The 23,255-nt window shown below is 31.1% G+C and overlaps 1 protein-coding gene across 1 annotated transcript in view; it reads left to right on the forward strand.

The window, feature by feature from the left end:
• Positions 1–14,089: 14,089 nt before the first annotated feature.
• Positions 14,090–23,255, forward strand: part of LOC142335524 (adenosine receptor A1-like) — a 54,426-nt gene continuing 45,260 nt past the window's right edge. The window contains exon 1 of the mRNA XM_075384064.1: positions 14,090–14,335. Within this exon, the coding sequence (XP_075240179.1) occupies positions 14,100–14,335 (236 nt within the window). The 5' untranslated portion in view covers positions 14,090–14,099. The remainder of the gene's footprint in view (positions 14,336–23,255) is intronic.

A 23,255-nucleotide genomic window follows, 5' to 3' on the forward strand; every position in this document is an offset into this window, starting at 1 on the left:
CACAATATTCATAGACTCAAAAGGGGGCTATTTCTACTTCATTTTCCGTTGCAAGTGCTCCGTAATTAAAACTTTGCCGCTTTTTGCTAACTTTTTCGTTGATTATCAAAAACGCAGCTTTTTTTAACTAAGAAATATCTATATCTATATCATTCTAAAAATTAGGTGTGCTTAATGGTTTAACAGCATTAGCAGAGCTAGATTTGGACCAATCGTGGATTGTTTCAATCCTAAAATATTTCTGATTGTAATCAGTTGGTCTTTTTATTTAAAAAATCGATCTTTTTTATATATTAATTAAATAACAAGTCATTTCAAATCAAAGCTTGCTAGTTATATTCCCAGTTCGCATCCTAATTTGCACCAAATTATTGTATTTGGTTTATTACTTGAAACCTTATGGTCGTTTTGACTATTAAAAATATATGTTTTTTAAATAAATAATGGCCTATTGAACTTTGCCTCCATTTTTCTTTTAATTTGGTCAATTTGTAGCTTAGTGTCAGCATTGAAGGACTACTTCTTTTTTTTACTGCATTCAGATTCATTCTTTATTTCGGTTTTACACTTTAAGTTATGGTTTTCTGGATTCGATACTACTAGATTTCACATTTTTTTCTGAAATTTGCCCATTTTTCACGTTTTCCAGTTCTTTCACGTTATCGCGTTATTGACAGTTCATACATCACATTTTTGGCGTTCAAAATAAGGCACAATCGATAATAATAAAATTATTAAGGATATAGACTCTGGTTTTAACGGCTTCGACAGATTAATTGAATTTTTTAAATTTGTATTCAACTGTCGGTTTTACTTTGTCTTCTTAGTCGTGTAGATTTTGCTGTACAGTGAGCCAGTTCCATTGTTTTTTCATTGAAGAATAAATGGTCCGATATTCTGATATTTGTAGATAGCTGATGGCTTTCATGACTTTTTGACTTCGCAATTTTGTTCCTCTTATTGTCTAATTTTTACCTAGTCTCGTTTATTACAGGCCAAATTTGACAATATTGTTGTCAGGGAAAGGTGTCAAATGGCTTTGTGTCAGAAAATCTAAATTTTCTAGAGAATTGGTTATGACTTTACTGGCTGAGACACGGGGTTTTCACAAAAGAAAGTATAATAATTTTTGATTTTTGTCATATTTTACGTAATTTTTGTAGACGTAAGATATATTCTGCAGGTCTCAAGGGTTTCCTTGGACGAATAAACGAGCCTATTTAGTTATTTCATTTTGTAATTAATGGCTTTCATTTCATTGGAAACATTTTTTTGAAAAAAACATGTAATACCTAATTTTGGGTTTTTCTTTTTTGACTACTTGCTACCTAGTTTCACTAATGAGAAGTTACATAATACATTACCGGTGTTCAAAGAAAGTGCAATCGAACACTTTTTGGGGGACAAAGTATGGCTTTAAGTCTTCGAAAGGGTTTTCTGACAAAAATTAACTGACTTTTTGTTTGTTGTCTATTTGTTGCTCTTTTTATAACCGCATAAAAACTGAATACCGACAGTTCCTAATTTCCGACTTTTGAAACACTTGTAATCATAAACCTGTGGGTTATCTTAGTTGACTTCTAATTGTTTTCATTACTTTAAAATTAATTGTTTTTAAAAAATATCCAGCGAATTTTTCAAATTTACTGTTTTTCTTTATGTCTAATTGTTACCAAGCCTTATTATGGACTGGTCCCAAATCTTTTAAGGTGAAATACAAGTTATTTTCTTCAGTTTCTGTTTTATCTGACGCTATTTTGTCTCTGTTATTAAGTTTTGTTTTTAAAACTGACAATTTTTTTGATGTAGTTAATGTTTGCTGTTGTTTTTTGATTTTGCTGTTCGTCTTGACTCGTTTTCTTAATATTGACATATCTAATCAATATAATGCATTTTTTTTACTCCACTGAGTTACTCTATTTTTTGAAAAATGCTGGGGCTTTTTTCGGGTTTTTTTTGGATTCCCAAAAATAATTTTTGGGTTTTTCGATTTTTTCCTCATTTGGTAGACAATTATGCAAAAATTGTGGATGAGCGGGGTCGGAACCTTATGTGCGATCGCACATTGCCGAGCCTCCTTGTTTGGTTTAACCTGTTGAAATGGTTTCACTAAAAAGTGACATTCTAAAAAGTTGACAGAGACCAATTTTTAAGTCAAACGCTATCACTGATTGGTTTTTACAATTCAGGTACTTTATTATCGACTTTCATTTTAAACAACTTTAATTTAATTTTGTCGTCAGAAATCGAAATAAGCATCTTATCGTACTGAATTTTGAAATGATCTAAATATGAAAAAAAAAGCTGACCATAACGCCTAATTCATTTATGTTCCTCCACTGTTAATAAAATACACCAAAACTTGGTAACGCATCAACTTAAATCAAATTAGCATCAATTTAAGTTCAAAAATTTCTTAATGAATCACGCAAGACACTGACAAGCTAAAACTGATTGTTCACGAGAAAATTTCATATTTCAAATAATGTCTTCATTAGCAAAAATTGGCGGCACTTGTTTTTTCCGCATGAAGATTTAAACAGACCTCCTAAAAGTGGAATAATTTTTAAAATAAAAATCGACGCTATTTGACAGACAACAAGCGAAATAAAATTATTTGAAGTTTTATCAAAATTAGATTTTATTTGAGTTTATCTAAATGGTGGCTAAATACTAGTAAATCAATGTCCGGTCGTGTAAACGCACAATTACTGTCTTTAGAATGGGCCGTTTAGAGCAGTTTTAGCCAATCAAATTTCAGGAATTTTTGCAACTATTCTCCAATATTTTCAGGTAAAGAATTGAAGTTGAGCGACCGATAGATACCATTATGTTATTTTTAAAATGCGCAAAATTTATCCATAGTTTTCATTGAGAGTACTTTGCATTTAGTATGATGGAATGGTATCGAATATTAATAAAGGATGATTAGGATTTCCCACTTTCTTCCCCTCCCTTTTTTCTTTCCTTTCTATCGATTCCCATCTATCCTTTTGCCCTCTTTCTATTGGCCTTTCTTCAGCCCATTGATTTAATTTCGAAGATGTGATGTTGCTCTTTTACCATTGGTCATATCTGACCACAACTAACATCAACAAGGAACATTTCAGTTTCAAAATTATATGAGATTTAATTTTTCATCTTCAAATTGAGAGAGAGAGAGAGAGAGAGAGAGAGAGAGAGAGAGAGAGAGAGAGAGAGAGAGAGAGAGAGAGAGAGAGAGAGAGAGAGAGAGGTAAGTATATCTTCAGAGAATTTCCTATGACGAACTTTTAGATCTTTGTTTTATCGGGTCCTTTTCTTGTGATCTTTGTTATTGTTACAAACATAATTAACGGCTGCCGGCCTCAACTTTTCACTGTTTACGGTGTTAGGGTAACTATAGCCCAATAATTTTATTAAGTTGCAAAAGTGTTGAAAATGCGTGAATTTGAAAAATAGCGATATAAGTGGATTTGAACTAACTTGCAAAATCAGTTTTGGGCAGAAAAAAGTGCAAAAAAACTATTATCACTGCAAACTTCTGCTGACACTGACTCTGCTGAGTAATTTTTAAACTGATTTTGAAAAAAAGCGTCGAATAAAAGAATCGATTATAGCAATAAATGGGTTAAAATATTTCTGAAACGCATCAAAAACAACGAAAAAACTGAAAGAGACAAGTAAAAAAAACCCAATGGATTGTTCGAAAAATATAAAGCTCAAAGCAAACTTAGTTTTTGACATAAACTAAACAACATGACTTTACATGAAAAAAACAAGAAAAGCAGAAAATTGTTGAGACAACATCTGTTTTTAGACAACTTGTGGTGTCAAAGACATTCAAACATAAATAAATTGTATGAAAAGAAAATTATACATCATCAAAAAGCAATTTTTGAAAATATGTGTTACCAAAGTAATTACACTCATGAGCTGAATTTTGAAATCTTTAAACGTTATAAAATATGAATAGCAGGCTAATATAAATGGTAGTGAACTAAAGCAACGAATTGACAATGTACCAAAAGGCAAAAAGCAGGAGCAACTTTCGATCACATTTTTTAAACAATTAAGTGAGTCTTAAACTCTTGCTATCTTCTAACAATTGAATCTACGCATTATTAAATCACAGTCGCTGTACAGTTATTGAAGGCCGCTTAGAAAACAGATACTCATAAAAGTCAGACATATGAACAGAAAAATTTTGTTTCAAGAAAAATTTGTCTAACTCGAAAAAACGTGAGAAAATGTCACTTTTTAAACAAAGACATTTTGTAGTTACCTTTAATGTTCCGGTGGCAGTAAAATTCTAAAATTAACACCTATATTTGAATATTAAGGGTTCGATTTCTTTGCTTTTGCGAAATGAAATAAAGTTTTCGATTTATAATTGAAAGATTGACGGTTCAAAAATGTTTTTTACGCTGGGCAATAGTTTGACAGTAGTAAAATCTTAAACATTCGATGAAAGGGTTTCCGTGAAAAATGTTTGGAAAGATCAAAATTCTTTTTAGTGAAGAAAAATTACCAGACAATTGATTGTCAAAGAGGACCTTGCTTCTTCAAATTATCTGGAATTTAATTTTAGGAAAACCTCCTAAGATTGAATAAAATTAGATGGCATTTCCAATTTCAAACAAAATTGAAACAAATAAGATACAAAAGTTCAATGCAAAGACCAATAAACCAGTCATCGTCAGTTATGAAAATTTATAATTAACCAAAGAAAAACTGGTCTGAAATTTTTAATAAAATTGTACTTTTTGAGAGTTTTAAATTTGTTTGATTATGATCTACACAATGTTAAGATTTTTCTTGCAATCTTTGCTATTTTAGGCACCGTTTTCCCAATTTCACGTTTATGTTAACAGTTTTTTTTAATGTTGTTATATAACATAGTAGTACATATGTACGTAAATCGCCCAAAATACTGGATAATGAAACAAGACAAGTTGACGAAGAAAACTCTAACAGAAATTTACTTCTGAAAAAATTGCTAATAAATGTATTTCAAAGAACGGCTGCAGGAAAAAGGCAATGAAAATGCTATCATTTACAAAGTTTTTGCTCAATTGCTAATAATAAAAGTAGAAAAAATTGTTTTAAGACATTAATGGTTCCGTGTTTCAAAATAAAAATAAACCGATGCATTGTTCTCTCTTATTATTGATAAGACAAAGTTTTAGACAAAGTTTAAAATTTAGACAGAGTTTATAAGTTGTTTTTGTTATTAGCAATCTCTTCGCCATTCCAAAAATATCTAGTTCCGACAAAAAAGAAGGAAAAAAGTCTATCGGTTGAAAGTTATCTGTGCAACTGAAATTGAATGCATGGTACGAGAAATCAAGACTTAAAAAAGTGGTTCAGCTAGTTGCGTTGTATTTTGTTTTTTTAAAAAAAAAAGTATTTAGGAGAGTAATTAAAGTTTTTCTTAATAATCGAGAGATACCAGTTTTCTAATTTTTCGAAATAATTTTGTGAATCTGGTAGAAAATGGTCACAAACTTGTAAACTAAGCAATAGCTAAAAAAGAACTTAATGAGAATTATTTGGACTTTTTTGCTTTTTGAGCTTTAATGGGTATTAAGTGCCTTAGGAGGGGCATATAATTAGTAAAATCTAAATGAACAAATATGTATACTGGTAATTGAAACTAAAAAACAACTGCAGAGCCTAAAAACAAGCGCAAATGTTGCCTTTCCAACAACATTGAATCTCCATAAAATAACGTAACAAATTAAATCAAATGACTTTCTAATTAGATCCCGTTTTTGATCTCCAAATTTTCTTATTTCCAGGCTTCGTAAAATATTGATAGGAAGAAATCAACTGAACCAGAAAATACAACAGCCTCTTTTTATCGTCTCAAGATGGAGTCATCTCTATTGGTAAAAACGATAGTTTTAAAAAAAGTTTTGAAAACTCTGAAACAGGAATAAAAAGATATGATTTCTGAAGGAACCCTAATCAAAGATATTTAACTTGACTTTTGTTGTTGCTGCAATGAGAAATTTTGCATCGTTTCGTCGCGTAGTCCAATTGGTTGTACTCACAATAGTAGAGTTTCTAATTCTTTTACTTTTATATGTTCAATAGATTTGGTATTCTCAACTATGTTTGTTTAAATTTTAACTGAAAAATTTAGAAGTTTACATATAGTTTTTACAAAAGTCTCAGACCTCCACCTCCAATTGCTAATAAACCAAAGTTATTGAACACCGATAAAGTGAGAACCGCAAACAACGAAGTGCCAAAGTTTTATGTTTTTAAAGAAACGATAGCACAAAAATAGTACACACAAATTTTCCAAATTTCACTTTTTTCAGGACATTTTTTTTAACATTCTAACACAACGTGTTTTTAAAAATTTAATTTCTCAAGAAATGACGCACTAGCTTCAATACTAATACCTAAAAATATCAGTTCTGAGTTACAGGTCTCCATCGGTAAAAAATTCAAAAAATGCGAAACCGGCCAAACTCAATAATCAGGATGCAAAAATTATTTCAGAGTGATAGGTTTGATTTAAAAAAAGTTGAAAACTGTGACAAAAGAGGAAAATGATATGGTATCTGAAATAACCCTAATAAAAAGATATTTATTTTGACTTCCTCTTGTTGCTACAGTGAGAAATTTTCCATAGTTTCGCCGCGTAGTCCAATTTTTGTTCTCACAATGGTAAAATTCTTTTGTTATTATATGTATAGTTTTGGTTTTCAAAACTACTTTTGTTTAAATTTTAACTGAAAAAATTGTAAATTCACATCTAGCTTTTACAAAAAACTCGGCCTCAGGCATCTTCCTTCCAGAATTATTGATATTAAAACAAAAAGTTATTGGACACCGATAAAGTGAGAACCTCAAACAACGAAGTGTCAGACTATTATCTTTTTAAAGAAAAGATAGCACAAAAGTATAAGGTATATAAATAATGAATTTATAAGAAAAACGTGAGTTCAAATTTTCATGACTTTTATTAAGAGAAAAATACACAAAAACTTTCTAATTTTCATTCTTTCCAGGTCAAATTTTTAACGTTCGAACGCAACGTGTTTGAAAGAATTTTTTTGCTCAAGAAAAGGCGCACTAGCCTCAAAACCAGTACCTCAGAAGAATATTTCTGAGTTACAGATCTCTACTTGTAGAAAATTCAAAAAATACGAAATCTGCCAAGCTCCATAAATAGGATGCAGATTTTTTTTTCCTTTGTGATAGGTTTGATTGAAAGTTGTTGAAGATTTCGAAACAAGAAGAAAATGATATGATATCTGAAAGAACCCCAATCAAAAGATATTTATTTTGACTTTTGTTGTTGCTGCAATGAGAAATTTTGCATTCTTTCGTTTCGTAGTCCAATTGATTGTCGTCACAATAGTAAAATCTTTTTAATTGTTTTAAATTTATATGTTCATTAGATTTGGTATTCTAAATTGTTTTGTTTAATTTTTAATTAAAAAAATTTACAATTTGATTACAGCTTCTACAACAGGCTCGGCCTCAGATCTCTTCCTTAGGGACTTATTGATACTAAATCAAAATTATTGAACACCGATAAAGTGAGAACGACAAACAAGGACGCGCCAAACTATTATGTTTATAAAGGAACGATAGCACAAAATTATTATTTCTATAAAAATTGAATTTATAAGAAAAACGTGAGGCAAAATTTCCATCATATCAATTAACACAAAACTTTTCAAACTCTTAATCCTTTCAGAACAAAGTTTTTAACATTCCAACGCAACGTATTTAAAACAATTTAATTGCTCAAGAAATGGCGCACTAGCCTCACTTCTAATAACTCAGAAAAACAATTAACAGTTAGGACATCCTCTTTTATCAATAGCAGTTAAAGTTGGGCTACATCTCTTTTAAGGTCAACAGACATTAACGAAGAATTTTTCCACGACAAGTTTTATGGGACATGATTAATCTTCAACCAAAAAAGCTTACCCCAATACATCATCTACAAAACTTCAAAAATTTTCTTTGTATCAAATCTACTTCTGTTAATTATTGATCATTTTCCGTTTGGCTGATAGCCTAGCTATGATTTACTACCAACAACTGAGTGATTACAGAAAATCACAACTGGAGGAAATTAATAAAATACAAACTTTTGAAAAAAACGGTTTTTAATTTTTTAAGTGAAAAAAATTTTTAAAGTTGGAGTTGATAGAGTGGTTGTCAAAACATTTTTAAACAAATGGAAAAAACTATTCAATTGCTTTGAACAACTTGATTGGAGAGTCCGTTTAATCAACATATACACTTTTAATACTGGCTATCTCTAAACATATCCTAACAACTCATACAGACGCACACACATACACGCATATATATATATATATATATATATATATATTATTATATATATATATATATATATATATTTATATATATATACAAACATATATATATATATATATATATATATATATTATACATATATATACATGTTTATATATATATATATATATGTATATAATTTAAACAAAGTTTAAGAATTAATAGTGTTATTTGGAGGCTCTTCGTCTTTAAAAAATCAACAATTCCAACAAAACAAAGGAAAAAGTCTATCAGACGAAATTTAGCGATGGAACTAAAATTAATTGCAAGGTATGAGAACTCAAAATGTAAAAAACAAGTGAAGAAATGTTTCAGTTAGTTGAGTTCTAAATCTTTAAATAAAAGAAAAGTATTAGGAGAGTAAATCAAGTTTTTTTTAATAATCAAAAGATACCGCTTTTGATTTTTTTGGAAAAGGAATAACATTTTTTGATAATTTAGTGTATTACTGTAATGAAAGTTAATAGAGGAAGTAATTAATATCTATTATGTTTAAATTTCGGTTGAATTTTGATTTCCCAGATTTCTGTCATATGCCGAAAAAGGCCATCAAAAAATTGATGCGTTTGTCTTAAATTTAAATTAGGGTAAGTTTTCGATAGCAAAGTTTTCAATCAGGACACAACTTTTTGGTTGAGCAAACTAGCTGATTTATGGTTTTTTTGTCAGCTTCTAATCTGCAAAAGACTTTATGTTCACAAATTTGAAATATTTTGTGAATCTAATATAAAGTTGTGACGAAGTTTTAAACTACCTAGTAATTTCAAAAAATAAAGAATCCACATTATTTACTGTCATCAATTATTTAGAACTGTAAATTAATATCTTCTTACTTCTGGGCTTCTAATGTGCATTCAGCGCCTTAGAAAGGGTTAACAATTAATAAAATCTAAATGACCAAAAAAGGAAACTGATAATTGAAACTAAAAATAAATTGGATAGTCTAAAAGCAACCGCAAATGTTGTTTTTCTAACCACATTGAATCTCCGAAAACAAATGTGAAAATTTAAATCAAAAACTTTCTATTTATACCGTCATTTTTGGTCTCCAAAATTTTCTTATTTCTGGTTTTCGTAAAAGATTGATAGGCAGAATTCAACTGAACCAGAAGATACGGTAGAATGCTTTTCTAGGTTCTATCGAAATGGAGTCATCCCTATCGGCAAAAATTTCCAAAACTACAGAACCTGCCAAACTCCATAAAAAGGAAGTAAAATTGTTTTTCCAGGTTATAGGTATGGTGAAAATTTGTTGAAATTTTTGAAACGAGAAGAAAGTGATAAGATATCTGAAAGAACTCTTATAAAAAGATACTTTTTTATTGTTGTTGTTGCAGCAATGAACAATTCTACACAGTTTTGTTGCGTAATTAAATGGACTGTTCTCACAATAGTTGAACTTTTTTGAATTTAATTTTATATATTCAATAGCTTTGGTCTTAACTATTTTTGTATAAATTTTAAATGAGAAATTTGACAATTTACATCTAGTTTTAAAAAAGGCGCGCACTATAACCTCACCTTTTTAGTGTTTTTGATATTAAATCAAAAATATTGAACACCAATAAAGTGAGACCCACAAACATAAGGATAGACAATTTTTATTCTTTGAAAAAAATGACTTTTTTGTAACATGATTAATCTTCAAACAAAAAACCTTACCCCAATACATCATCTACAAAACTTCAAAAGTTTTTCTCTGTATCAAATCCACTTCTGTTGCTTATTGATCATTTTCCGTTTGGCTGATAGCCTAGCTGTGAGGTACTACCAACAACTGAGTGATTACGAAAAATCACAACTGGAGGAAATCATTAGAATACAATCTTTTGAAAAAAAATAAAAACGGTTTTTAATTATTTAAATGAAAAAAATTTTTAAAGTTGGAGTTGATAGAGTGGTTGTCAAAACATTGTTAATCAAATGGAAAAAAAGCAATTGAACTGTTTTGAACCAACTTGATCGGAGAGTCCATTTAATCAGCATATACACTTTTAATACTAGCGATCTCTAAACATATCCTAACAACTCATACACGCGCAGACACATACACGCATATATATCTACATATATATATATATATATATATATATATATATATATTTATATATATATGTATATATATATATATATATATATATATATTTATATATATTGAATATATATATATATATATATATATATGTTTATATTTATATATATATATATATATATATATATACATATATATATATACATATATATATATATATATATATATATATATATATGCATATATATATATATATACATATATATATATACATATATATATATATATATATATATACATGTTTATATATATATATATATATATATATATATATATATATATATTTATATTTATATTTATATATATAATTTAAACAAATTTTAAGAATTAATTGTGTTATTTGGAGGCTCTTCGTCATTAAAAAATCAATAATTCGAACAAAACAAAGGAAAAAGTCTATCAGACGAAAGTTAGCGATGCAACTAAAATTAATTGCAAGGTATGAGAACTCAAAATGTAAAAAACAAGTGAAGAAATGTTTCAGTTAGTTGCGTTCTATATCTTTAAATAAAAGAAAAGTGTTAGGAGAGTAATTCAAAATTTTTTAATAATCAAAAAGATACTGGTTTTGATGTTTTTTAGAAGAGGAATAACATTTTTTGATAATTTAGTTTATTTAATTTTGATTTTCCAGATTTCTGTCATATGCCGGAAAAGGCCATCAAAAATTGATGCATTTGTCTTGAATTTAAATTATGGTAAATTTCCGATAGCAAAATTTTGCAATCAGGAGACAACTTTTTGGTTGAGCAAACTAGTTGCTTTATGGTTTTTTTGTGAACTTTTTAAATTTAATTTTATATATTCAATAGCTTTGGTCTTAACTATTTTTCTTTAAATTTTAAATGAAAAATTTGGCAATTTGCATCTAGTTTTAAAAAAGGAGCGCCCTATAACCTCACCCTTTTGGTGTTATTGATATTAAATCAAAAATATTGAAATTGAACACCAATAAAGTGAGAACCACAAACATAAGGATGCAAAATTTTTATGTTTAGAAAAAAAAATGATTTTTTTTCTACAGTGCTAATTAATAAAACCATATACAGATCTTTAGTTCATTGCTACAGCTTGTCTAACGTTTACTAATTACGTTAAAATTTTTAAGCTAGCTTTTCAGCATATCTATTACGAGAAGACTACAGGAATACTTTCAAATTGTCATTTTTTAGGTCACTTCTTTTAACAATCCAACGCAACCTATGCAAAAGAAATTAGTTGCCCAGAAAATGGCGCACTAGCCTCAATACTAATACCTCAGAAGAACAATTAGGATGGCCTTTTCTGTCAAAAGTAGCTAAATTTAGGTTACATTTCTTCATCTTTTGTCACCAGACGCCATAGAGGTATTTTTCACGCCAAGTTTTATGCATCATGCTTTGTCCTCAACCAAGAAACCTAACCGTAATATATAATCTACAAAATTTCAAAATTCCCTCTCTATATCAAATCAATTTCCGTTGCTTATTGATCGTTTTTCGTTTTAATGGCTGAGAGACTACCAGTGAGTTATTATTACCAAGTGAGTGATTACAAAAAAGAATTCGCAACTGGAGCAACTCAATAGAAAACAAGCTTTTATAAAATACATTCTGAAATTTTAGTTGAAAAGAGTTTTTTGATAGTTGGAGTTGATTGAAGGGTGTCGAACCATTTTGAAACAAATGGAAAACTTGCAACGCAACTGTTTCGAACTCATATTGATCAGAGAGTCCATTTAATCAGCATATATACAACTATTACTTGCGATCCCCTAAACATATCCTAACAACTCATACACATACACACACACACACACACACACACATATATATATATATATATATATATATATTTATATATATATATATATATATATATATATATATATATATATATATATATATATATACTATATATAACATATATATATATATATATATATATATATGTGCGTGTGTGTGGTGTGTACACTTTTTGCACAAGCAAAATCTTCAGAAGAAGACTCAAAAGCGGATAATTTTTCAAGAGTTATGTATGAGCATCCCAAAACAACTCCCAGAGTATAACAATGCTTGTGTGAAGGTGCCTTGAAAAATTCGAACAGTTTTCATGCACTTTTAAAAAATATATTAGGTTTTCTGAAAAACCTATTGCAAGTTTTTGGATCTTTGGTTTTAATCTCTCCGCACTTCTAGAAAAAAGTAGTGTTTTTTTTCAGGTCAATATTTAAAACACAAATCAACATTTCAACATTTTTAGATATCAATGTTGATTAAAATGTAAACATGATTTTGCACCATGCTTGGAGACTGTTTTCATATGGCTCACAAATTTTGCCTAGTCTCGAGTGCAGCTCAAACTCTATGTTGCATTTCATAGCATTACTGATCAAACGTCAAAAAAACTGTCAAGAACTAGGCACGAAAACTGCTAACAATTTCATCATATTACTATCTTATTACATTATCATTGTTCTCCTATTATCTTATCCACTAATCCAGTCTGTTTGGTGATTCAAAATAGCTAACAAAATTGAAGAGTAGAAGAGTTTAAATTGATATATGTATGTTTAGTCTCATCAATATATCTTTAGCTTCTATCACCTTATTTTAGAGCTAACTGTCCTCTCACATTATTGTGTGCATAATTTATGCTCTATAATCACATCTTCTACTGTGTGCATGTGGCAATGGAAAAAGATTTTGATTTTTAATCGATAAACTAAATTTTTTTTAAAAAGTAGCCTTATAATTAAATGGCAACCCCCGTAATTGTTCAGGCCATAGAATTGTCTCCTGGGCTGAAAAGATTAAAGTAAGCAATGTTTTCATCGGGATACATGTTTTTCTCACTGTTCTAGCTATCGACTCTAAGAGCACCTCGATTTATTCGATACTAGTAACTTAATATAAAGTCTTCATCAGCCTCTGAATCAGAGCCAAATATATCATGAACTGATCTTGAAAACATAATTGCTAAGTACTGAAGAGTTTATGGTATGTTAAAGTTTTCTGAGATAATCCAGTAATTAGCTGGAATGTTTTCAAGATTTCTACAGTACTGATTCAGAGATCAAGTCATGATATATTTGGCTCTGATTTAGAGGGCGATGAAGACTCGATACTAAATCACTCCTATCGAATAAATCAAAACACTCTTAGAATAAAGAACTCAGAAAAACAACAATGAACACAATTTGTATTCTGATCATTAAATATTAGTATCACCTAAAAAGTGATGTAACAACATTCTGACTCGATGCAATCAGAAATGTTTAATTTTCATCCATAAATGAACTGAGCAACTTCAGTCTCACAAGTGACAAATTTTCGTTAATTCATAATACTTTCGCTTAGAACCGAGTACAATTAGCGTGGAATTTGCTTTTTTCCTCAGTATTTGTTTCACCCGTATGTGTAAATTTGACAGAAATGAAATAAATAAGCCTAATAATTTGTAATTAATTGCATTATAGTCCTTCGCAAAATTAACTGTGGATTACGAAGGCAAAATAGTGATTGCCACTAACCCATATAACTCCATGAAAAGTTGGTTTCTGAAATTATTAAAGAATTTAAAGATATGAAATTTTAGGATAATTGAAGCAACTTTGTAGGACATAATTAGTTCCTGTAATATGTACTACTTGCGGCGCAGATCCAATTGACCTTTTTTAACAGAAACAAAAAACACGATGGAGGTCCACGTGGTTAATGAGTCTTTAACCAATGACGTCAGAGGGTCATCGGGGGAGATTGGAGAGGATCAATTGGAGAAACATGTACTAAGTGGAGTGTTTGAGGACACTGGCAATGGACTGGACCCCACTTGGGATGCAGCCTACCTGTGCATGAGCATACTCTGGCTCATTTTGGGGGTGCCTGGCAACTTGCTGGTTCTCCTTTCAATCCTGTCCTTCAAAGAGTTGAAGTAAGTCAGGTTACTGGATCTATTCTGTTGACCCCCCCCCCCCCGTGTTTTTTATGACCCCCAGTTACAAATCAAATTATATGTTGTTATATAGCACGTTACTAAGTACGAAAATAGCACGTGCGCCTGGGGGTCATAAAAAATTTATGCTCACTAAGCTGGGGGGGGGGGGGGGAGAATAGATCCAGGTTTCTTAAGGGTTTGAGGAGCTCACACTCCTAGAACAATAGTTACCAATTAATTAAAATTAGTTGCCTTATTGCTGAGATTTTTTGTGTAATATTTTGCTCAAATTTTATTTGGTGCAATCGTGGTTAATTAAAATTGTTAAACAGTTAAACCTCGATCAGATACCGAGATTAACAGCCCTTTGGATAAAATTTCTTCTTTTGGTACTTTAATAGCAATTGAAATTTCATGATCTCCCCTCTCATTGGGCGAGATTAAAAGATAAGAGACTTCTTCCCTCTCAATGGGTGACGAGAATTCATTGATGGAGACACACATTGTTTAACTCCCACCCCCCTCATTGGCGAATAACGTATTGGGGTTACTTGTTCCTTCTCTTTGGGTGGCAGTTTTTCTTGGGAGAGAAATTCTGATGACGCAACATGCAGCTTTATGCTCACATCCTAGCATCTCTTGCAACTATACTTAAAACACTTACGTGCACATTTTGAAATGCCGAAAGTCTGCAGTGCCAGAAGTCAAAATGCCAGAAGTTGCTACTTAGCCAGAAGTTGACTTCCGTCAATTCAATACTTCAGGCTGACCAATACCTTGTACAAATTGACAAAGCTTAAGCTGGTGTGTTAAAAGCTATTTAAAAGCTCAGAAGGCTGTAAGCGTCTGCAAGTAACAGAAATAGCAAAAGAAAACGTCATGGACGCCAATTTCAGATGCTCTCTTCATGTACCACAATAGTAAGACAAATTTAGTTCACTAATCCCAGTGAATACCTATAAATAAATACCAAATCAGATCGAGAGACAGTCTATAATGCTAAGGGTACAGTGACCAGTCAAGTATTGGGACCTTAATTCTTTAATTTTTCCAAGCCCAATGATTTTGTTACATTTCCAGCTGTCTGATTGTCCTCATTTTTCCTTATCTGGATATCTTCTTGATGAGCTGAACTCCCCCGAATATCTGTATATATTAAAAAACCGTTGCGTTACTGGTTGTAGAATAATCAATGTGTATAATATTACTTTCCAATATTGGTATCAAACTTTGAAGCTGTTTCTTTTTACAAATAAATAAGTATTCATTGAACAAAATTTTGTTTTTTTTTAGTCTGGTTGACCAATGTAACTTAGTTTTACATTGATTGATAAGGCACTATGTAGACTTGAAAGAGGTGTCACTAACCATAACCATTAATAAATATCTTCATAAAGTGCAAAAAGTCAATTATAGATAGTCATATTTCACATGATCAAAAATATAAAAAATGTTTTTATTTTTCTATTGTAGTATAATCACAAGTATTCGTCATGGGGACCCGCAATCCCAAAATAGTTTTTTACGCCAAGAAAAAACTATGGTAAGAGAAACTTTAATTCGTTGCATTACCTCATGATTTAACTCTAACCATTAAATTCAGTAAATTTTTACCTCATCAGTCGAACAAACGAGCAAACAAGCCATCTTCATTGTTGCATTCAACTTTGATATGATTTTTTCATATGAATTTTTCTAACGCTCTGCAATTTTTACCAACTTTTAAACTGCAAAAAGATTTTAACATATTTGTAAAATAAAACTCTTAAGTGTACTGATAGAAAATTGCAAAAAAATTGGGGAAAATGATGGGAATTAAAAATGATAAATTGTTGGTCCTTTTAAGCTATTTTCAGCAATATCAACAGAACTTCTGATTTGGCGAAATTCTATGTTAATCATATTTGACCTATTGTTCAATTAATTATAAGATGTTTTTTTCGTTTCTTACACGTAAACTAAAAATCGTGGAACTGTTTTTAAAATAGGTACAATAACGTGGGAACAGTTTTTTAATTCACCTTAAGTTTCAACAGCACATTTTTTTTACTTCATTATGTTAAATTTCACCGATACCAATCAATTCACAATGTTCTGTCACAATGAATTGATATCATTACAGTGATTTCTGGAAAGTGAAATGGTGAATCTTACACTACAAAAAACGGCTAGTCATATAGACAGTACGTTTTGTTCCAATTCTGCTTTTTGCAAAACGTGAATTACTGATATCAGATACAGCTTGTTTCTTCTCTTTTTGACCAACGATTTGGTTTAGGTAATTTTTTGCAACAGAATTTTTCATTTCAGTATCTTCTCAAGCAAAGATTTAAATTTACGAAGAACACAACATTTAATTCATTTAATTACCGGTAAACTCTATAGTCTATGTATTTTTGAAACCCCAAAAACATTTGACGCAAAGAAGAAGGTTTTCTCATTTCAAAAAAACAATTGTAGACCTAATTCTTCGCTGTGTAATAAAAGATTGACCAAATAAGCATAAATTTCTGAAATTTGATCTCAATTACATAAATGTTTAGAGCACCCGTAATTAAAATCAAGTTCAATTTCTTTCAAGTAATTGTTCATATATTTTTCTTAATTAATCGAATGAACTGATATTAAAAATGAAATATTTCAAATATTGCACATCATTGACTAATAATTTTCAAGTTAACTCCAGAACTTTTTGAAATTAGAACTAGAAAACTCGCAATAGTAACGTTTTCAATTCTTTTATAGCAACTTGCTGGGGCGTAGATTTATTGCAATATACTGGAAGTTGGTTCGTCTCGAGATTCTTTTTGCAACTTCACAGCAATACAGTTCTTAATTTTTGTAATCGTTTTATGTCAGGTTTTTTGTTGAAGTTTTTCCAAATTTCATGTTGAACTTATATTAATTGCCAAATTTATTTTAGTAAAAATGTTTCTAGTCACAATCCCAATAACATCGTTCATAAATATTTAAAAAGTTGACGATTAGAAATAGTTTGTTAGGCCACGCACCTAAAACTAAACAGTTTTTTGTGAAGATAACGAAAATGTTAAGCTATAGTCCTCAAATAGTCATTATTTTCAATATTATCACAGAACAAATGTTATTATTTAAGTGTTGTACTGATTAGGTTTTTCCTCCTCCCACCTTATTTATTTTTACTTAGCAGAAAACAATTATACCAGAGCAAAAATTTAGGTGTCGTGTAGTTATAAATCCAAAAATACCACAGTATCGAATTAAGGACTCCGAAGCGAACACGAGTGGCTGAATAATCTCGAAAGGGCAGTAACAATCACTTGGTAACTTTTAATCAACACCTGTTGCGATAATAACAGTTTAAAAAGCTGCCAGTGTAATAAATTTTAATGCCCGATCGACACTGGAAAAACACTTCAGCATTAGACTTCAAGTTTATCACACTCTTTTATCGCCACTGTTACTAAGAACAGAGTTGGCGATAAAAAAGTGGTGATAAACTCGCAGTCTAATGATGGAAACTGTTTGATAAACTTGTAGTCTAAAAAAACAAACAAGATGGCGACAGGTGTTGATTAAAAAAATCATCACACGGTTGTTATCGCCCTAGAAGTTATCATAACACCTCGGCTTCACCTTGGAGTTTGATAACTTCTCGGTGGCGATATCAACCGTGTGGTAATATTCATTATCACACTGTTGCCATGATTAGACAACGAATCTACCACACTCTTTTTATTGTTACTGTTTATATAGTAATAGTGGCGATAAAAGTGTGATAAACTCGTAGCCTAATGCCTAAGAAAATTTCGTAGTGTTAATTTTAGCGTTCGCGAGTTATTTCACCGGTAAGTTATGCAACTATATGTAGCACAATGAAAGTTGATTAATTGGGCATTTCAAGTGATCAACATAGTAGTTGATCCTGTAATCAACGTAATAATCAAGATTGATTAAGCCAACTGCTGGGGGGTTACTGAGAAGTCAGAAGTTTGAAAATTTCTGTTGTGAGCAAATTGCGTTAGTTTGAAGTTCTCCCGCAAAGTTTCATAAAACTCACTGAGAGACCCTATGGGATTTTTTTCGTGGTTTCGAATATTTTTGCTCGCATACAGGCGATAAATTGTGAACTAATGCTATTCTCATGAAATCAAGCACGAGCAAATTATTGTATGTTAATAAAAATTATATAATTAAATTACATATTAATATAGTGCTAGTATCTAGGTCTTTGGTGCTTCAGAAACTCAATTTAGCTTTAACTTCCGATCGCGGTTTGATTTGCGGTCATCATTTGTTTATAACTGCAAGACATTTCTTTCAGTTTTTTTTATTGCAATTATTCATTGCTAGTTTCAAATTACATACCTGGACGGTATTTGTGTAATCATGATTTGAACCAAAAGCTTCAATAGAGACAAAGAGCTTTCAAGCAGAATGATCAAAATGAAGACCCCCCCCCCCCCGTACAACTGATAGCTTATTTCACTCACGCTTAATGCCTTCCTAAGCTTTTGATTAAGCTGAATGGCTAAAAAGAATGAAAACAGTGATGCTGAACAGGATTGATGGAGAAAAGAGGGAATTAAAATGGCGGCAACATCTAATGGATGAGGGGCATTAAAACGTCATCTAGGGAGAGATAGCAGAGGCTATGTCTTCAAGTCACAATTACAAAAGTCATTTACCGCTCACACCGATTCGAGTGATGTGTCATTTGAAATAGAACGTAAACAGAAACAGAAAAATGTCCGTTGCATGAACAAACAAAAACGTACTTTCAAAATTAAGAACGCACTACGCTCAACTTAGGCTTCAACTTTGCAGCTACCCGGGTTCGGGATTGGGATTTCACCTCTAATCACGGCTATTTCCTTTTAGAGTTTGGTGAATTTAGTTAGATTTTCTTATAATTGATGTAAAAACTTGTAGTTCAAATTTGCAAAAAAAATGATTTAGTAAAAATGTTAAAAACCCAAAAAAGATTTCCAAAAAAGTCCCAATACAACTCTTCACAAACCTTCCAAAACTCAACGTGTTTTTTTTTTCATTTAAACAGAAATTAAAAGCATGAGCAGCAAATTAGTGGCTGGGTGGTGAAAGAAGGTATAACCCCAGAGACAGAGACCAGGGTTCAAACCTGGGTGAAGATCTATGGTGAAATGCGGTGAAGGCGTTGCAGGCTGTAACTTTTGTTCCGATCCCACCTGAGTGGGGGGGACTATATGCACAAATGCTTTATTGTTACTACTGTAATTTTTGCTGCAAATCAATGCGGTGAAAAAGTCGCTACTAAATTTACCTCCAGCCTTGCTAAAATGTTCGGTTTTTTCAGCGCCAATTAGAGGGGCTGCTTTTCGATTTGAAATCACAATTTTGATGAAATTTCGCATTTCCATATCTATAATCAGAAGTTTTATGTTTAGCATTAACTGTTATTAAAATCTATAATATTCAAAACCAATATACGTTTAGCAGTATACGGAGCCCTTATTTTTCATTTAAGATGTTGTATTGGAGAATTAGACTGTACATATTGTATCTGACTTGCAAATTTCAACAAACTGGTTACCCGTGTTGAGAATTAACAATGAATCAGAAGAGTCTTTTTTTTTGTCGGTTTTTTGTCGACTTCGTTGGTTTTTTATGAAATAGGAGTTTGCCGATAATTGTTGGTTTTGTCGTTATTGTATTGTCGTTCTCATTCCTGGGTCATGGTGTTATGGCTAAAACCATAGAAGAACTGTGAGATTTTTGGTTAGTTTGAAGGGCAGAAGATCATCATATTGATAGAAGATCAGCTATGGATGGATGATCATCATATGCACTCTGAACAATATAGGTAAATTCATCCAACAGTGTGCAGATAAAGCCTTATGCTGGTAAAATATACCTGCACAACTATCCCCAAAATTGCTATTAAAAATTTTTAATGCAAAAATTTTACCTAAAAAATTTCCAGAAAAACGACAAAAACGGACGTTTCTTACATTTTAAAACAGACCATAACCGATGGTTCGTACGTTTTAAAACCGACGATACGCGAAATTTTTTACATATAAAAATGACGATAATCGTTCACACCGATGAAAATAAATAAGAGTTTTGATGGGTTTCGGCAGAGTAAAACCAACAAAACTGACGGTTTTTTTAAAAAAAATCAAAAAAAATTTAAAAAAATGATTATCCCGACAGGAAGTGGACTGACTTTGGTAAAATTTGAAAGCATTTACAGCTGTTCTTGACAGCCAAGCAATGGTCAAATATCAGAGGATCAATTTGCATTTATCTTCAAGCAGAGATAACACCATGTGTTTCTTCATTTCTTTTTACAATACCCCCTGTATTTGTGAAATAAAAGGGAAATTTGAGACTTTTGGGAGTTTAATGATACTACAATGATGTACATTGGATTCCGCAAGAGGGAAAAACTTTCAAGCAAAGTTTCAGATATAATAATTTCTTGCAGTTTTTAGCTCAATAAACCGTGATAGCAAGTTGTTCAGCAATGAGATGATTAATAAGCACACGCAAAGAATCAATTTAAAAATGTACCACGTGAAGTGGGAAAAAATAAAAATTCTTTGTATAAATATGAAAAATTAAACACTTCCCTTTTTTCTTTGGAAAGTTAGAATCCAATTCTGAAAAAAAACGAAGACGTCAGATATCAGATATTCACCCACACAAATTAGAATTTTGTTAACTATTTTATTCTCTATGAAAGTAGTTGTGTTTTTAAAATCCTTTGCTCATTGATCTGGTGTAAATTACGGAAAATATATCCAGGGTCGGGGGAGAAACTTTCCAAAAATTATAGTTTTTTGGCTTTTCTGAAGAAATATATTTACCAAAAAAGTCTCGTTGATCGGAAATAGTATTTTTCTAAAACGCATTTGTAAAATTAAAACAGTTGAGTTATATGAAATATGTATTAAAATTGTACAATAATATGTTAGGCGCAAGATCGCCGAATTGCGGAAAAGCTCGGGGGATTTTTGCTCTTGTCATTTTGTTTCTTTTCCCATAGCCTTGGGCTCTATTATGAAAAAATGTTATTTTGCCTGTAGACGTTTTTTTGTAACTTTGCACAAAAAAAATATATATGCAAGCCATCAGTTTTCATCAATGTTTTGGTTGCCGGATAAATTGAAAAATATGCTAACGTATTTAGCTGGCTCACTCATTGAAATATTTGAGTTGAAACAATAAGCCAACTAAACCATCTATTATCGGAAGTGGCTATCGGCATTAAGACAGAGAAAATTTGTAATGGCATCTTCAATTGCAATCCTAACTAAACTCCAATTGTTATCAAAATGAACAGAAAACGATGGAAGAGAATTTTTTCTATTTGTGTTGAATGTTGGCAGCAGGGCATTTTTGACTTACTCACAATTTTTGTACAAAATATTTTTTTATATTTGTGCACTAGTTTTTTTAAAGTAATTTTTTGCAATTCCTTTTTTGTGCTATTCTGTTTTAAAAAGTGGTTTGACGAAACATCGAAAATTGTAACGTTTGACAAAGGGCAAAGTACCTGTCACAATTGAGTGATGGGTTGAACTATTTACCGATTCTTAGAGTTGTAAAATTTATTAGACATATAAGTTTTATTATTAAAAATATTATTAAAAACTTTGGAAAGAAAAGTAAACTCTATCGCTTGTTCGTGCTGATTAACTTTTTTTACTGTAAAAGAATACAGTTTTGAGAAATGAAGCTCTCTATCAAAATAAAGCAAGTGGACATGTCACAAAACAAATTGTGAATTTACAAACTATTCCCATGTTTACGTATGCAACCCTCACTTGACAAAAAATGTCTTAATAACCAGAAAAATAATCATAAAATCAAAGCTTGTATCTAAGATTTGATCTGCAATGTCTTACAAATTGTTGGTTTTGCGCCTTTTTGCTCAAAACAGTAATTATTCGCAAATTCAAAAATTATATTTTCAAACGACGAGATGGAAAACAAGTAACCTGGGTTGAGGTGGTAGAAATATGATTCGTCAGTTTATTATTTACAGGTACCCTCCCAGACGTTAATATGGCCTGGGCCACACTTTTTGGGGCTTTATTTCAAATCATGAATAGACTCCGAATGAGATCATTTCCGTCCGTGTCCACTCCCCCCTCCCCCCCCCCTCCCCCCCCCCAGTATGTTATGCACCCCAAGCTACAGAGCAGCTGTCATTACATAATAAATCATCATGTCAAAATACGGCACGTGCGTTGCGCAAATAACATGCACCCACTAAGCTGGGGGGGGGGGGGGTGGTTACTCACAGAAATCATTCTCCGAATGATACAACACTTTAAGTTGATGCTAGAAGGCTAGATTCCTAATGAAATTAACTATTGTGATAAGCATTGTTTTAATCATTTTGATAACTTTCTTCGATTATAGCTACAATACAGGCCCTTTTGCCCAAAATTGGTTACTTTGTGCCCCAATAACTTTGATAATCAGCGCTTTTCTACTCAAAGACTCCTGAACACATTGCGAATTGAGATATTGAAATACCACCATTTCAATATCTCAACATGTGTGAAATTAATTAATCAGTTTTTCAATCAAACTTTTGTCTCAGCATTGGTGCCTAGCTGTTTTTTAAATACTTGTAAAACAGCCCTTTTAGACAGAGTTCTAGTCTATACTTATAGTCTATACGTACTAAAAATTGTTTGTTTGTTTCAAGTTGCAACTTTATTTAAACTTTTAGTTGTCACTCACAAGTGCTAACTTAAAAAATGACAAAAAGGAAACGAGTGAAAGATATTTTATCCCGAGTTCAATTGATAAAACGTGCAAGGAATCATGCAGCTTTGAAGCATTTTTGGGTCTAGCTCCACTTTAGACGGGGTGCTTATTAGTTGCTATCTCCACACTCAGGCGCTATTTCAACGTATACTTATTATAAAACATAGGAGAC

Source organism: Convolutriloba macropyga, chromosome 2 (assembly GCF_964194025.1).
Source record: "Convolutriloba macropyga chromosome 2, txConMacr16.3, whole genome shotgun sequence".
NCBI classification, from domain to species: Eukaryota; Metazoa; Xenacoelomorpha; order Acoela; family Convolutidae; genus Convolutriloba; species Convolutriloba macropyga.